Source organism: Momordica charantia (assembly GCF_013281855.1).
Source record: "Momordica charantia cultivar OHB3-1 chromosome 6 unlocalized genomic scaffold, Mcharantia_2.0 BLBB01000006.1, whole genome shotgun sequence".
Classification (NCBI taxonomy): Eukaryota; Viridiplantae; Streptophyta; class Magnoliopsida; order Cucurbitales; family Cucurbitaceae; genus Momordica; species Momordica charantia.
The window spans coordinates 5,979,202-5,997,391 of record NW_028275164.1 but is presented as its reverse complement, the minus strand read 5'-3'; the positions used below and the strand labels follow the sequence as shown (position 1 = coordinate 5,997,391).

Here is an 18,190-nt window from a genome sequence, read left to right as displayed (position 1 = left end):
TTTTTTTATTATTAATTTTTTGTCATGTATTTAAGTTAGTAAAGTGACGTTTTTGCCCACACCCGAAACTTTGTACTCTCACTTCATTATAGAATCTACCTACAACTTTTAGGTTTTTGGTTAGATATGTGATAATATTTATGAATTATGAAGTCTTTTTTCTTTTTTTTAAAGAAAAAGATCTTTTTGCTCATTTGAAGAATATTTGAATATTCTTTTCAAATTTAATGATTGTTTTGAGAATAATTTAAGTGAAAAATAACTTTAAAAAGATTTATTAACTAACTATTGTTAATAATAAAAAGAAATAAATTTTGATTTGAAAACTTTAGGTTACGAGTGAATAATTATCATCAATGTGTTCATCCAATTATATGGTACTAATGTGGAGCTCGTCTCGACCCATAAAGGTCGGGTGCACCTTGGCGCAAAAAGTGGAGCTCACGACTACGTAGGCGAGGTATGTCCCATCTCAATTAGAATGTCTTGGAGTCTCTCCTATCTTGAGTCATGCCAGTGTACATATATCAAACTAGTGCATCTTCATCTCTAAATACAATGTACAATGTACAACATATGGGTATCTGGCTAACATGTTTCTAGAATTACAAGATATTACATAAACCTAGGTACAAAACTACTAGATGGTAGAATTGTACCTAGAGTCCTATTTAAATATCTGAACTCCCCCGTTCAGATATACAATATCACCCCTCTCAACTCAAAATCACCTCAATCTAATACTAATTTAAGTATAAGAGTGTGTTAGACACAACAGCGCAACCCATACGAGTACCACGGTTAAGTCACCTCAAGCTTGGATCCGATGTCAACATCATTCACATATGCCAAAATAAAAAACATAATAATAATAAAAAAAAATCTCTGTCCACCAATGCCTTAATCTTTTAATTGTAAGATTACCTAGAAATTTGATAATTACAAATATTAGCTTTGGTATGGCCTCTCCCCCAAAAAGTTAAATTATTAAAAGAAACATAAAGAAATGGGTGTGGTCTGACCCTGTTGGAGAGAGCATCTGAATGTTTGAGGAAGAGACAGAAGACAAATTGGACAAATTGGTGCTGCCCTCACAAATTTCAGAATTTTCAACAAGTAATTTTTCTATGGTTTTTTCTTTTCTTTCTTTTCTAGACACTCAGTAGAACATTTCAAAGTAGGATAAGGATTTATATTTAAATAAAAGGTAAAACAAATCATTTAATTTATAATGTTTTAGGTATTTTTGAATTTATTTTTCCTCCAACCTTGAAAGAGGAGCTGCACCATAAAATATTAAACTTGGCCCAAATGTTGTGGAAGAGAAGTTGAAATGGAAGAACCAAACAAATCCCTTCATCCCATCCTCTCATTGGGTCTCAACATGAAACACAGGCCCACTGGACCTACCCTTCCCCACTGCATTCTCTCACTCTTTTTATCTACATTTATCCGCTCAAACTTAAATATAGTTCAATCGATTACGATATTAAGTATTAACCAACGGCACAATGATAAGATATTATCCGTTTTGTTTTGAATTTCATCCAAAATACCTCATCAAACTAATAAATGCCACATCGGCATTCCGTTAGTGTCACTAACGAAATGTTTACACCAGGGATCTTTTAGAATTATTTTCTAAATGTCAGAGTCCAAAGTGTCACTTTTTGAAACTTAGGGACTAAATAAAAAGCTACCTTCAAAATTTAGAGACAAAAAATGTATTTTATATTAACCATTGTGATGCTCATTACTTCAACTAGTCCCTGTGTTTGTCAAATGGATCTCTTAGTTGTTGAGAGGGTTGCCCAAAAATAGTTTATAAGACAACGCTTAAAACTTACAAGTAAACCAGATATAGAGATGGTAACTAGGGTGGTGTTTCCATTGTTATATAATTTCAAGACCACAGGCACAATGATAAGACATTATCCACTTTGTTTTCGGTTTAACTCAAAATGTCTCATATCAATAGAGATGTTTATCCTTACATATATAGTAATGATCTCCTGCTTTTCTAACAAATGTGGAACTTTATCGACACTCCTTACAAATTCAACAAACTCATTTAAGTCGAACCCCAATTTAGATTACGTTGATTATTTACTTTTTTTTTTATTATTTTCTTTTGGCTTTTTGAACAGTGGTAGGCGAAATAATTCAACATACGTTGGAGTGATACGCATTTGAAAGTTGAAGATGAGAAACGTAAAATTAAAATTGAAAAAAAAAAAAAGGAAAGTGGGGGCTACCACGGGGAAGATGGAAGCCATTTCCAGCTCCCAGTTCTCCAGAAATTTGTTTTATTTGACACTGCCAACTCTGATTTGGTCTGTTTGGGCAGCCCCATCTTTTCACTCTTTCCCTCCCTCTTCCTCACATCTATGGTATTCAATTCATAAATAATGAAGTTAGTTTTCATTACAGCTTCTGATTCATCAAATCTTAAATCTTTATACCAAAAACTCCAGCAAGCTCTTCACTTCTGTATTCCTAGTGCATTTCAACTGAGCAATTTGAGTGGACAAGTTCTACTATAAACTAATATTTGGTAACCCAGGTTTTATGAGGTCCAATTCATGAAAACCAGGAAACAGAAGAGTCAAATATAAAACATATAAATGAATGAGCTGCCCAATTCCAAATCCAAAGATAGTGGCACCGTAGAGTTTGAAATCTCCCCTTTCTTCACGCCTTACGAAATATTCAACCCAAAAAGAAGAAGAAAAAAAGTTTTTTCTGATTTTCTTTGGTCTGGTGATCTTTGGGAGTGAAGATTCTCTTGGTGTTGCTTGTTTGTTCGTCCTCTTTCTCAATCTAAACCCTAATCATTATCAGCCTCCGCGCCAATTTTGCTCAAATAATTGCCCCAAAATCGAACTCAGATTCGATTTGACTGTCCCGCTTTTGCCTTTTTCGTCATTTTGGCTCAGCCCCCCTCTGGTTTTTCTGCTTCTTTAACAAAATCAAGACATGGGTGTCGCAGGAATCTCAAGAACTTGAAAAGGGGAAAGATAAAGACACAAGCTTGCCCATTGAATCTAATCTAATCTAATCTAATCAGTTGCATTCCACTTGATTCAATGATGTAAATTACAGTTCCGATTAAAGAAAGGAGAAAAAGAAAACACTGGGAATGAGAGGAATTTGGAATTTGGAATTTCATAATCTTCTCTGCAATTGGCATTCTGAGGGCCTGTCCAGTTTGCTCATCACTGCGTTCTTGAAATTAATGGCTTCTTGAACTTGAGAACACGACCTCTGCATCCGAACGCCGCTGAGGCTGCTCCGAGATTCCATCAATTCGTTCAGCGAAAGCCTCTTCTTCGTTCCCGGCTCCGGCCTCTGTTTCGGAGCGCTGTGGGACCTCAATTTCGCCTTAAACGACTGCGTATTCGCCATGTAGTTCGGGAAATTTAGGTACCCTCTGAAGAAATTGTCCGCACACATACTCTTCGCCGGCGTCACCACACCGTTGGATCCGCCAGAGCTGATGAATCGTGGAGTGCTCTGCGCCGTGGAGATCAATCGACATTCGTCGCCGGCGAGACCCCAATCGGAATCCTGGAAATTCCGGCAATCTGGGATCTGTAGACGCGACGGCGTCCGGCAAGGGAGTGGAGAGGAGAGCGCCTGGTGAAATGGGTCGTCCCCCAATTCCGATGCCGACGTGTTCGTCCGGCGAGACCACGACTTGGGCCGGCCGGTGTCCATTTCCACGATTTTGGGGCTTTCTTCGAGCGCGGTAAATGCTGTGTCTAAAGTAGCAGAGAGCCTTCTGCTGTGTACTGAAGCTGTGTGTTCGCTTTTAGTGTCATCAAATCTCTCCTGAAAAAAGAAAAGAAAAAACACAACATTAAAAGGGTCGAATTTTAATCGACGAATTCGAAAGGTTTGGTGGAAGTTTCAGAATCTGAAAATTGGGTGTTCACCGTGGATTTCCGGGCTCGGAATTCAGGTCTGTTATTAATAATTTCGTCGTTTACAAGTCTGCGATTTCTCTGAGATCGAACCGTGGCTTGAGCTCTGATTAAAGCTTGCATACTGTGAAGAGTTGCTGTAGCCTGTTTTCGAACTAAATACCCTCTCACAAGGGCCTGTAATTTCACCAATCCTTTAAGAGCTCGCAGAGCTTTCCTGGCCTAAATTAAGAACTCCAAAATCGCCCACCAAATGTTAAAGAAATTTTGTCACAAAAAAGACTCGCGAATTGGAGAAATTAAATCACTCACTCACCAGATACCCTCTGAAACAAGTCTGAATCTTCACAGAAGCCCATCTTTCCCGGCCGCCGCCGACGAACATAGTGCCTCTGCCGTGGCTGGTGAGCCGGACCACCGCCACGGCGGCTTGCGCTGCGGCAACTGCGGCATCGGCGGCGGCCGCGGTGGCTGCAGCCACCGCAATCGCATGTTTGCTCTGCTCCTTCTCTGTTTCCGAGTAAAAGGACTTCAGCCAAGCGGCCTCGGCCGCCGACAAATTCGGCGGGATTGTGGCCGGATTGTTGCAGAGTTCGGAGTTTCCGGCGAAATTGGAAGTGGGATTCTTCTCTTTCCTGACGCCGGCGACGGAATTTTCTCTGGTGGGTGCTTTCTCTTTCTTAATCCCGAACAAGTTCTTGAGCCACCTCGACGCCCTCCCCATTTTCTCTCACAAAGAAAGAGAGTTTTGGGGACAGAGGAAGAGCAAAAACAGAGTGGACTATAAAAAAAAAAAAGAAACAAACCACGGGAGAAAACTGTAGAGCAGAGTGAGAGTTGAGTGTTAGAAAAAATCAAGATCTTTGCCATGTTATACTGCAGATTAGAAAAAGGCTTACATTTGTGGGAAAATTATCTTTGTTTGTTTCTAATATATATATATATATTTCCAACAAAATTGAACACCTCGAGGGGAATATTTGTGGGTTTGTTTTCTTAATATTTGAAAATGGTAACGGTAGGGGAATATAATATCTGAGTTTGGAAGACAAGTGTGAGTGAGATGATGTAGAAAATCCAAACAGTAATTCGGATTTGAAAGTAAAGGAAACACATGTAAGAATCAGATTGTGAATATTTAAGAAATTAATTTACTAGAAAATGGGGTTGAATTTTGGCTTGGTCTGGTCCGATATGAAATAATTTCAGAGGGCTTTTTTGTATTAAAAGCGAAAGAACAATGGATTTGGCAGTAAAATCTCTCTCTCTCTCTCTCTCTCTCTCTCTCTCTCTCTCTCTCTCTCTCTCTCTCTCTGCGCTTTATGGAGCGACGTGCCGTTGTAAAGGAAAAATTACAAAGACAAAGCCTTGAGAGTGAGAGGGAGGTGTCGTCTTGTGAATTTCCTCCATTTTCGTATGTTTTTCTTTTATTCCTCCTTTTCCAACCCCACCCTTTTCGATAACTCTTTTTTTTTTTTCTTTTTTAATGTTCCACTTTTTAATTTACAGCCATACAATATAAAATCCAAATTCGATTTTCCAACCCAATGATCAAAGTTGTTTACGTATGTATGTATTCATTTGCCTTCAGGCCCAATTAAGTATTTTTTAATCAAATCAGATGGAGATTCGAACTTTCAATCTACACGTAGTAGTCTTAATTTAAATACATCATTACTAGAGATGTCCATCTTTTCACGAGGATGGATTCTAAGAGGACTTGCATAAACGAGACGGGAAATTCACGTTTAAATTCCCCACGAGGTGGGAGATAAAAAAGTATTTTTTTTCTCATCACATAAATGAAAATGTGAGTGAGAAATATGTTTTCTGTCCCCATTCTCCATTATCTAACCTACCTCACTTTTTTTTAATATATATATAGACCATATAATAAAATTAATTTGTCATTGAAAATTAAGCAATTAATTATAAATTTATTTAGAAAATATTTAATTGATAAATAATTTTTAAAACTAAATTAGGAAAATTTTTGTGCAGGCAACCCAATCCTCGTGAATTTCATGTGGAAAATCTTAGCCAGAATCCCCGCAAAAAATTCGTTGGAAATTTTGCGGGGATGAGAAATTAAATAGGGACGTAGATGAGGACAGGAAGGCCTTCTCTATTCCCGTCCTGTCCGTGCACATACATAATTCCTAATTACTATTTCTCTAATTATTGTTTTTATAAATTTTTACAATATTAACATATTTGAAATAGTTTAGTTTTTCTTGATCCATCCAAATGTAATTCAATTGGTCAAGATATATATCTCAAGTTAAAAGATGGTGAGTTTAAGTCTACACTCTTTCTCGACATTTAAAATGTATTTTTAAATATCTTTACGAAAGAAAAATAGAAAAAAAAGTATTTTTGAACTTTTGTTGGTCTCCATCTCAAAATAAAAGTATAATGGTTAATGTTTATTATTTTTAAAAATAAGTGCTTAATAGATTATTTCAAAAAGTTGCTCGCGTCAAAAGCGCTATCCTCTCCCACTTTGAAAAAAAAAAGTTTTTTTTTTTGTTTTATTTTAGCCAAAATTTCAGAAATTAAAATATAGAATTTTTAAAATTTGCGTATTTGTTTAAAGTAAAAACGTTTTTCTTTTCCAATGTGTTGTTCCTTTTCCTTTTGAAATAGATATATGTCATATGTTAATCATGGATTAGGTGGGAAAATTTATTGTGGTGCAATAGTGTCCAATCTTCCCCTTCACAGTTCACATTTAGAAAATTTTGTTTACCTGACGGATAATTTTGAAAGTATTATTAAAAAAAAGTTTACATACTATTATTCCGAAGATTATATCGGTAATTTTGAAAGTGTTATTAAAAAAAAAGTTTACATACTATTATTCCAAAGATTATATCGGTAATGGAAGCATGCTACGTAGATTAGTGTCGAGTTAATGAGGCTTGAGATTTTTCCTAAGAAAAATATCTCTAAAACTCTACACCCACTTCGTGTACCCGTGGGTCTAATTTCAGTACTCTAGACTAAATAAACACAATTTTAAGAATTTCACTAGTTAACTTTTTTTTTTTCATGCTAAACTTACCAAAGTAGACTACATCATAAAAATATATATATAAATAAATAACAAACATTTTTTAAGAGATGTAATTTATAAGTAAATAAATTTGTTAAAGGAGAGTAATGGTGAAGCTAAAAAAATATATTGTACTTAATGCATGGTTACAATTAAAACCTTCAATAATTTAAAATAGGCAAGCCAATTTAACCTATGTTTTTTTTAATTCCATAAAAGTTTGAAAACAAAAATATCAACCATCAAAATTTTTGGTTTCTTCCCTTAAAAAAAAGTTTTCAGACAATGCTGAGCCAAACATTCAATTAAAAAAACAAAAAGTTGATGTAAAAATTTTGAGCTTAATTAGAAAAATCATATAATCAAAGAATATTTAAGGGTTTAATTACAACAATTTTAATAAGTTTCAAAGGTGGAGGGATCAAATTAAAACTTTTAACAGTGTAGTAATTGTAATAAGCATAGTTATTTGGGGTAAAATAAATAATTGGTGAAATTGGTTGGTATATTTTTTAGAAGAGGCGTTTCCCAATCCCTTGCCCTCTTTTGTGTGCAGACTGTAAAAGACAGTTTAAAGATGATAATAAGAATGTACTTTATCCAGAGCCTTGTCATTTCAATTACATCGTTTTCAAAACCCCCCCTTTTTTTTCAATTAATATATTATTACGTCCAAAATAAATAAGTAAATAAATATCAATAAATTCTTTTTCCTTCTCATTCGTATGTTTCACGGGAAACTATGTTGTTTGGTTTGGACTTCGGAGAAGTAATAGAGAATAATGTTGGGTTTTGAATTGATGGCTCTCATTGGAAACACCGCTATTATTATTATTATGCAATTTTCTTTCTTCCCTCATTAACCGTACCCTTTATTAGTCAATGTTTTCACACACAACCACGTTGTTTCTTCATTTTCTATCATTTTATGTGTCAAAATCACATTTATTATCAATTTTTGGGAATGGGAATCTTTTTAAATTCACCCTTCTTCTTCCTCTTTTTTGTTTGTAAATCATATTTTAGTTAAGGTTACCAATGGAATTTATGATCTCTCTGCCTACCTCTTATGCCTTAAATTATAATTTTAGTTAATAAATATAGAAAATTGTGTATTTTTCAACATATAGTTTAATTTTGAAGCGTCTAATGAAACTTCTACGCAAATAAGAAATAATAAAATTATAAACTTAGTTCTTCAACTTTCGTCGGTGTGTTTAGGAGATTTTTTTAACTTTTAAAATTGTGTCCAACAAATTCTTAATTTTTTTTTTTTAATTTTATGTTCAGTAAGTTTTACGGTGGAAAATATTTGTTATAGTAAACGATTTACTTCCTTCGCCTTTATTTCTACTTCTCTCCCCCCAATTTTCAATTTTGTTTTGGTTACCTTACTTTTTTTCTTTCTCACTGTCTTGAATTTTTTCTCCCTTAAAGCTCACTTTTAATTTCCTTTCACCAATTACCTAGCCCTAAGCTTTTGAGGATGTGCCCTAAATTCACCCCTAATTTCCTTCACTAATCTACTTGCTCAAATTTCAAAAAATTTACCTAGAATCCATCTCAATTTTAAATCCACCATAATTTTAGACAAAATCAATTTTATCGGGAGTATTCAATTTTATTTCACAGCCACATATTCTTTAAATAGTACAGTCAATACACTGTCAAAGTACTGAACTAATAAAATTTGATGAATTAAAAATTTAAAGACCTATCATCGTTTTTTAAAGTTTAAAATTTGTTTCCTTTGAAAGTTCATAAATTTATAATTTAATATTTTAAGTTCTATCTATTTAACAACAGTGGCCTCTGGAAGAAAATGTACGCATTTTCTTTGGAAATATATTGTCTAACTCTGTCTGGTCACCAACCTTATCATTCAAGGACGATTATTAGATTGTTTTAGATTTTGTTCACTTCAATATTTTCGCACTACTACCTTACATTTGAATTTGATTTTTTTAGGAAGGATAAAAGAAAAGACAATAGATAATTAAAACACTTTTACTCTCATTAGTGTATCGCATCTTCCTTCCACATATGTAATGTAGTTATTCGAATCGTAACATTAACTGATATGGTTTCAGAGAATTCATCCACAGTAAAATCAAGAATGGAGAGTTTTTCCCCATTTTTTGTCCGCATCTTTGATTTTAAGAATGTTGGTCTTAAGAATGAGTGATTGTCCTTCTCCAACCCTTACTGTCCAAATGGAGAGCAGACAACTAAATGCATTCCACTTATTGAACATGGTTCTATGGTCGATCTGCGAACCCTGGAATATACCAAAGGCATCCTTGGGGAATCTCGTAGTTCCTATGGGATGGAAACGATGGGGCTGGTTCAGGAATTTTCCTTCATTTTGCTGCATTTCTCTTAGAGAGTTAAAAGAGAGATAGTGCATCAAGCTGCTCGCAAGGGCCAAATTGATCCTCTTCCCTAAGGATCCCAGATGAGGGAACCCTAAGAGAGCCTCCAACTCCAACTATCATCTATGTACGATCCATACTAGATTTGACAACTACCCATCCTACCTCCTCTACGTTCTTGATAGCTCATCTTTGTCTCAGTATAGTCTTTTAATGATATGTTTCGGTCATCTTCCCCATTACTTAGAAAAAGTGAGCTACCAGTCCATGTACAAGATACTATCATTACCGCTTGGACAATTAGGCATCCAACCCGTAATTGTAACGATCGAATTGCAAGATGTGGAACTCTACCAACGGAGGAGCTATATTAGTATGAAAGAAAAGGTGTTAGTTTATATGCAAATGTTAGAATACCAAATTGAAATTAGAGACATGATTATCCAGGCTGTCCTCGGTGAAATTTTGGGAACACGTAGCTTCTAATTTGAGCAAGAACTCAATTTTCGTCTCACTTAAAACCCCATCATCAACATCTACATCCCTCAGGCCCTCCTTTTAATGGACCTTATTGCATTAAAAAAGGCTGCTTTTTTATCCCCATTTCAGCAAAGCTAAATTAAATGAGCATTTCAATTTTCAACTAATGAGTAGGTTGCCCCAGAAGGGTGTCCTTAGGCCTCATTCTTCTTGCACACTCTTTATGGGTTCAAACTTCAAATGGGGAAAAGAGAAATTTCAATACCAAATTGAATCAAAAGTTTGATTGTTGTTGTTTTGGTGAAGTTTTTGAGTTTTGTATGTAGAAGGATATATGTGATGATGAAATTTGCAGAGAGATGGATGGGCGGCCAAGTACGAGAAATCATTTCAATTTGTACTGCCCCTTTGAAATTTTATGCCCATTCTTTTGTCGCCAACTTCCATTCCAATCTTTCAAATATATTCTTTCTTTCACTTTCTCATTCCTCATCAATATAATGTCTCGCTAATAATAATAATAACAATAATAAATAATGTTAAATGGTATTTTCTACCTCTAATAAAAGCTTTAAGAAATTGTCCATGAACCAATCTGAGTTTAGTTCAACGGGTCAATGCAACAATCTTTTAGCATGAGTTTTTGAATCTTCACTCTCACACGTTGTACTAAGAAAATAGATAAATAAATAAATAGTTACAAAAATGTCAGATTCCAAACTCAAACATGGTCTACTTCTATCTCTTTACCTATTCATATGATTTAATTGCAACGGAAATTTTCGTGTGGTCTGCTTTTCTGTTAAACTGCAATATATACACCGCTTTTGTTGGGCCTAGTATAGTGGGCTTTGAGCCGTATCCCCATTAGTAACTGTTACTAGGCTATTGGCCTGTTTCAACCAAGGCCCAAATGTGGCCCGTGTTGGACCAAGCAATCCATCTTTCTAGACAAAACTGTACCGCTGTAGGCATGATATTTTTCAATATTCTTAACAGTTGAAAATAATTTTAAAATTGGTAAAATACCCTTTTGGTCGTCCCCGAAGTTTTAAAAGGAATATTCTTGATCACCGAGATTTAAAGAATAATTTTAAATGGTCACTGAGGTTGATTAGATTCGGCGATTAAGTCCCTGAGCTCGTTCCTCGTTCAAAACGACAATTGCCTTATTGTGATCTAGATGAGGAACATTTCTTGTAGTAGATGGACGGGTGTTCTTTAAATCTAGAACTTCCAGATCCAATGAGAAACAACTTGGTGATGACACAACGTGATTATGATGAGTAGATTTGTTGAGCATTTATATAAATAAATTAAATTTACTCAACCCGTTCACTTAAACTTTTCAAGCTAGCATATCTCAATGGTAATTGGCATATATCTCCAACTAAGATAACAAAGATATATAGATGTTGTGAATTCGATTCCCCACCCCTACATGTTGGATTGAAAATATTTTGGTCGTTCGTTTTAAAATTTCAAATACTCAAATTGCCACCTACACCAAACCTATAAAATACAAAAAATCTAAAACTTAATACCATTTCATTTTTAAAAAGTAGACTTGTTTATTTATAATCTTTTTAAAATGTGACTTTAAATCCAAGTCAAAATTTAAAAAACTATGGCCTTCTCTTCTAGTTCCTTAGATTTATTAGAATATTTCAAAATACACTATAAAACTTTAAAAAGAAAAATTTTAAACAAATTTTAAAAACTAAAAGACCAAAAACATAACACCCTTTGATTTTATTATAATATTAACGGCCACGATCTACGAAACAAACGCACGCACTACGTTGAAGTGTTCCAAAATAAAACATAACAAATCGACAGTTTCCCCAAAGAAAACTAATCTTCTAGAATATGGTTGAATTTATATATATCTTATGTGCCAAATTTTATTCCATTTTGACAATTCCTAGGAGTTTAAGCAAAAAAACAAATATCATTGTTAATTCGCCACATAAACATTACTAAGAAATTTGACCTTAATAAATTTGAAGGGTTTTTATTTGGATATGATATGAAGATGATGCCGCCTTGATAAATTTGACCCCTTTACCTTCATATTTTTAATTAAAGTTGACATTATTATTTATTAATAGTATCTTGTAACATGACACAGCATCCTCTGTTTTTTTTTTCTTTTTTCCTCTCCTTTTTGTATTAGTTGACATTAATTAAAGGAGACGTGTATTTATTAGTATTAGTATTAGTCAATTGTACTATATAAATCTTAATTGAGGTGCATAATGGAAACTGAAAACTTTATTTTTGTGAAACTAATAATAATAATGATATTAACCATTAGATTCCCATCGTGCTCAGATGATGATAATCTGTCGTAATGGGCATGCCTTTCTGTTTTTTTTATTTATATTCCTTTTTTATATAAATCTGCTTCCATTTCTTCAAATTGTATTTGAAAATGCAAGAAATGAATATGCATTATGTGATTGATCAATAAAAGGTTGCGTCCAATTTATTCCAAATAACGATTTAATCAATATAAATTCCATTATTTTTAGTCATATATTAGTTTATGCAGTATCTCAACAATTTCTAGAAATCCATTTTTTACCATAATATTTAATTAAAGAAGTAATTAAATAAAAAAATTAAGAATTTTCTTGTATATATTAGCAACATGTTGCGTGTTGTGTGTTAATTAAAGATGATTTGATTTTGACACATTTTTGCCAATCAAATTAAACAAAGACTTCTAGATGGTTGACAAGTGGAAACAGTCAAAATATTTGTTTTATATATATTAATGATATTTAACAAAGTTAGATCCTCTTTCGTTGATTTGTCATTATTATTTCGAATAATTTACAAAAAAAGCAAATATTTCTATATTAGAAAAAAAAAAGCTCATAACTTGACATGCAGAGTACCAATTGATTAGAAGTTGACATTTTTCCATCAATATATTAAACAATTAATAAAAGAAAAATGAGATGAAAGTAGCCAAGTGAAATAAAAGTCAACACCAATTTATGTAGAAGCTAAGAATAGCTCTTAGTTGAGTTCATTGAGACATGTCAAGATAAATAAAGTCAAATATGAAGAAGTATAAATAATAATAATTTTTTTTTGTGTCGAGTGATTGGGATCCAATTATATCCACATATGTTACCTATTTTTGGTAATGTCTCTTCAAGAGGAATTTTAGTCGGGAGGAACTCGAAATAAGTGAATTTGTATTTGTATTTATATATAAGTACTACAATCTATAATATGTAATCATTTGATGCTTTCTTTCGAATATAAACTTGATTTGAGAGTTCATGGGCTTTGTTCTCGTATGACAAAAATTGGTGCCTTCGATCTTCTAGGATATCTTTGAGGTCTTCGACTTGTAGCTTGATTGAAGTATTCGTTTTATAGCTTGATTGAAGTATTCGTTTTATAGCTTGATGAAGTTCTTCGACTAGTAATTTAATGAAGTCTTCGGTTTGTAATTTGACGAATTCTTCGACTTGTAGCTTGATGAAATCTTCAGCTTTGTAGCTTGATGAAGTTTTCTATTTGCAGCATGATGAAGAGTCTTCGAAGTCATTGGCCTATAGTTTGTTGAAGATCTTTGGCTTATTGATGACGAAGAAACCATTCAATTTTTTAAGTCTTGTAGTTTTCGATTCTTCGAGTATTTGCAGACTGTTCTTATGCTTTCTGAGTCTTCTGCATTCTTTCTTCCGAATGTTTATAGAAGGTTATGAATTCTCTTGACTCTGAATCTCGCCTCTTCTAGATGCCTTTCGGTTTTTTTTTTTTTATGAAACTTATTCTCCAGGGCTTAATTAGTTTATCGATTTTTTTTATGAAACTTATCCTCGGATGAAAGACACATAAGTGGCATAATTTGATTTGTCGATTTTAAAAGTAATTTACACGTGTAAATTTGTAATTGGTCATAAATATAATTTTAAATTTATAACGTGACACGTGTTAATTAGCCAAAATTTATGATTCACCAAGGTCTAATATATTTATATAAAAGTTACAAAGAAACCCTAATTACACTGGATATCATATTATATCATGCAACATTAATTCTGGTAGAAGTAAAATATACAGCTGGGCTGAAGATATAAGATGAGAGAGAATGTGATATTGGAAAATGAGAGAGAAAGAGAGAGAGAGAGATTATTTGTTTATACAATAATGAAGAAAGGTCAGAACTTTGAGCCTATCTTTTTCTGTATGGAATTTTTTGAAGGCAGTCATTTGCCACTAAATTATTTTTCATGAAAACATTTTGGTGGTTGGTAACTGTCGAATCGGTCTGAATCACCATTCAAAAATTGAAGTTCTTTATTATTATTATTTTTGAAGGATATAAAAGTTACCTCTTTATCTGATTTAATTACTAGTCAAATATTATATTTAGACAACTGTTATATTACATCGCAAACCAGGAAGATTGATTTGAATTTAGATCGGCCCATTTGAAAGAATAGTAGGCAAAAGAAGAGAAGAAAATTACAGAAAATGACAGAAAAAAATGGAAAGAAAAGGCTGATATATATGTATATATCGCTCGTGCATGCAGTTTTTGATCTGCAAAATATGTATATATGATTGAGTGGTGCTTCTTAAAGGCAGACATAGGTACCCCAACAAATTATGATCACCACCACAGTCGACAAAAAACACAACTGCAGAATGATGTGCAACTTTAAGGCCGTGGTACACCATGTATATGGAGTATGAAGCAGAGGCAAAACGACATGTCACCTTAGGACAAAGATTCCAGTAATTAAATTTAAATTTACAAGTAATTTCTCTAAGTCATTTTTTTCAGTAATTTCGTGAGCGTAATCAACGGGTTTTTGAACTTTAAATAGTGTTTCGTAAGTGTAGAATCCATCCGCCACAAAATTGAAAGTTAAAAAACTTAGTAAATAGAATTTGCACAAGATTTAAGGTTTAGTAACCTATTTGTAGGACAAAACATACCACTTAACGCTTGACATGTGTTTCAAAAGTATATTTCAATACTACTCCTTTAATCTTGATCTTTTTCATTAATGTTTCAAAAATATTCTTTAAGCAAACATAAATTAGTATTTTGAATAGATATTTGATGTGGCAGAATCTGATATTAACGTGATAATTAACGTGGAAGTTTGTATGGATTACATTTGAAAAGAGAGGAAATGTAAAAGAAACTATCGTTTTTAAAACGAGGAAACAAAGACAAAACTAGGTAGACAATAATAAAGAAGCCAATAGCTCTCTTGCAATATAGGAAGAATACTAGGATAAAATTTGTAAGACACTCGCGACAAACTCCTACATTAATTGTCATGTCGTTTCAAGTTATGTCCCGCGAACCAACATAAACATTTACTAATAATGGCTGAAAATGTATTGCTGAAAGGTTTACAGCAAGTGAAAAGTATAGTATTGTAACTTTTTTTTGAAAGTGGGGAGACAAACACTTAAATTTTAAGTTGAATTTATATGTTGTGTCTGAATTGGTTGATGAATTGAAGTGTTGAAAAAGAAAATGGGAGATAGAGTAGATATTTAGTGGGACCGATGAGTGCAGAAGATAAGAGTGAGAAAGCAGACCAAGTAGGGAGCGGCCAGTACGTTCCAAAACCAACATGAAATCCAACCAATGTATTGCCTCTGCACTGCAAATTTAATCAATTGGTTTCTTTCCACAATGAAGTGATCATGATGTGATGGTCTCAGACGACGTGTCGTCTTCTCTTTTGCACTTTAATTTCCAATACTCTTTAATGCAAACCCGTCATATTCTCTACCGCGAAAATGACCACTCCTTCCCCCAACATCTCTGTCTCCATATGCCACACCATTTCAATCTTTGCCTCTCGTTTCCCTAACTTACAAAAAATGGGTCATTTACGAATTATGTCACACGATTTTACCAACCCAAGTGAAGTAATAACAAATATAGTGTTATTAAATAATTAATATCACAATTCACAACCAAACAAACTTAGGGACCGGCTGGGCGTGGGGATAGAAAAAATAAAGTTTTTTTTTCTTTTCTTTTTTGGTTATTTTTTCAAAAAAATTTAATTTTGGGTGTTGGGGTTTGTTTCTCTGCTCTCTGCTTGTTGGTGAACTGATGTCACCACTACAGAAGTCAGAGGAGCGTTTTCTCCGACGTCTTCGTCGGTGGCCGTGTCCAAAACGACGCCGGATCCGGATGTGAGCTCCTTCGACCTCTCCGCTTGTAAATCCCAATCGGTGCTCCCGATTACGTACAGCATCAGCCCCGCGCAGCTTACTTGGGCCGACAGCAGGCCCAGCCAAAGACCCGAAAACCCGACTCCGAGGAAAAGTCCGAGCCCAACCGCCACGGGCATGCCCACCAGATAGAACGCGCCGAGATTTATACGGGCGGCCGTGGAGGGGCGGGCGGTGCCTCGGAGGACGCCGCAGGCCACCGTCTGCGGGCAGTTACCGATCTCGCACAGCCCTAGGATGGGGAGGGCGAGGGACGTGAGGCGTAGGATTTGGAGGTCGTAGGTGAAGAGGCGGGCCCACGTGTTCCTCATTGCGACTGCGAAGGTAGTCGCTGATAGGCCCATCAGGACAGCTATAAAGACGGCGACCACAGCGGATAATTTGGCCCTGGCGGGACGATTCGCGCCGAGTTCGTTTCCCACACGTGTGGACACGGCGAACCCGAGCGACGACGGGAAGATGTAGATCAACGACGTCGTTTGGATCAGCACGCCCATCGACGCCACGCTGGCTTTCGGGTTGGCCAAAAGCCCGCACAGAATAATCATGATCTCGTACCACCACCACTCCAAGCACACCGAGACGCAGCTGGGCGCGGCCAGCTTCAGCAGCGGGCCCCACCCGCTCAGGCACTCGCGGCTCGGCCGGCTCCACGTGGGCCCGGCGATTCCCGAAATCAAGACGTACGAGATTAGAAAAATCAGGACCACGAAATTAGTGGCGGCGGCGGCGGCGGCGACTCCGGCGATGCCGAGGCGGAAGTGGGAGACGAGGAGGAAATTAATGGGGAGATGGAAGAAGGAGCCGACGAGGGAAGCGAGAGTGATGGGGTGGGTGACGCCCTGTGCGCGAAGGTAAATGCGGATTGGGTGGATGAAGGAATTGGAGAGTAAATCAGGGAGGGAGAAGATTAAGTAAGTGTGGGCTAATTTGGCGATGTTTGGGTCTTGGTGGAGGAAGACGAGGATTGGGGAGATGTTGAGCCAGAGAAGGGAAATGGGGATGGAGGAAACCAGGAGGAAGATGACGGCGCGGTGAAGGGTCAAGGAGAGGAGCTTCGGACGGTGGGCTCCGAAGGCTTGGGAACAGAGGGGCTCCATTCCCAGAGCCAGGCCTGATAAAACAGAGTAGCCCGTGATGTTGGCGAAGGCGATGGCCAAGGAGCCAGCCGCGAGTTCCATATCGCCCAAATACCCGAGAAAAATCATGGACAGAATGGAGCGGGAGTAGAGAATGAGGGCGGCCAGAGCAATAGGGAAGGCCAGAGAGAACAGAGACTTGGCTTCCGCGATGACTTCAATGGCGGAGGAAGGGAACAAGAGCGGGGAGTGTTTGTGGGGGAGGTCATGTTTTGGGTGTTCGAGGAATGCCCCGGGCAATGACAAAAGGTCGAGAAAGAGGTTGAGTTGCGGCGGGGGCGACGGCGATGGCGGGGGGAGGAGGCCAGAATGCGAGTCCGATTGACACATCACGAAGAAGAAGAAGAATGAGAAGAAGAGGTAGCTAAAGTAGGCGTTGTAATGTGGAAATTGTTTTGTTAGAACTTAGAAGTGAAGTGCAGCTGAGTTTTGTTGACGTACAGTTGAGAGTACAGACAGAGGCTAAAAAGCTCTGTTTGTCAAAATTCTCTTGTAGTTGTGATTGTAGAGCTGTGTTTGGGGTATTATAAGGAATGGGTGTCTAATGTGGATGTGTTTGCGGCATGAGGCGCAACCAGAGGGAGCCCCAATAAATAGCCAAGAATGTTCCAATTTTTTAATGCCTTCAAAAACTTACTCCCCCCCTGCTCTAATTCGTCCCCTTTTTCCAACAACTGGTGAATTTTGCTACTTCTACCACCTTTACTTCTCTCTCTTTTCAAAGTAGTAGTCAAATTGGATTCAAATTTTCATGATTCTACCCAGTTAAAATCAGTGGGGATAGACACAACTATTCAATTTAAATACAGCATATAACTTTTTGCCAAATGGAAGAAAAATATGCAATAATAATATTAATTCCAAATTCCATGTGTGTATCCCTTGTATTGGAAATCAGCTAAGCAGAGGCATTAATGAGAGGTTTGGCAAAAGGCCATTGTATGTTAAATATTTGACTTTGAATAACAGAACGGGGAGGATGGACAT

General features: G+C 36.0%; 1 protein-coding gene and 1 pseudogene across 1 annotated transcript; both read right to left on the bottom strand.

Moving 5' to 3' along the window:
- Nucleotides 1-3,045: 3,045 nt before the first annotated feature.
- On the bottom strand, nucleotides 3,046-4,848 carry LOC111014524 (protein IQ-domain 26). Its single transcript, XM_088125015.1, has 3 exons — nucleotides 4,240-4,848; nucleotides 3,936-4,145; nucleotides 3,046-3,831 (listed from the first exon to the last, which is right to left on the bottom strand). Exons 1-3 carry the CDS (start codon nucleotides 4,645-4,647, stop codon nucleotides 3,166-3,168), a joined length of 1,284 nt encoding a protein of 427 aa, XP_087981141.1. The 5' UTR covers nucleotides 4,648-4,848; the 3' UTR covers nucleotides 3,046-3,165.
- A 10,900-nt stretch (nucleotides 4,849-15,748) lies between these two features.
- On the bottom strand, nucleotides 15,749-17,950 carry LOC148210595 (protein DETOXIFICATION 51 pseudogene; annotated as a pseudogene).
- Between the last annotated feature and the right edge of the window lie 240 nt (nucleotides 17,951-18,190).

Bases quoted from the DNA above. Each gene is read 5' to 3' on its own strand.
- LOC111014524 (XM_088125015.1), bottom strand. From the start codon at position 4,647: ATGGGGAGGGCGTCGAGGTGGCTCAAGAACTTGTTCGGGATTAAGAAA. The intron at 4,146-4,239 runs GTGAGTGAGTGA...TTCTTAATTTAG, and splicing joins CTTGTTTCAGAGGGTATCTG to GCCAGGAAAGCTCTGCGAGC. The intron at 3,832-3,935 runs GTGAACACCCAA...TTCTTTTTTCAG, and splicing joins TCCGAGCCCGGAAATCCACG to GAGAGATTTGATGACACTAA.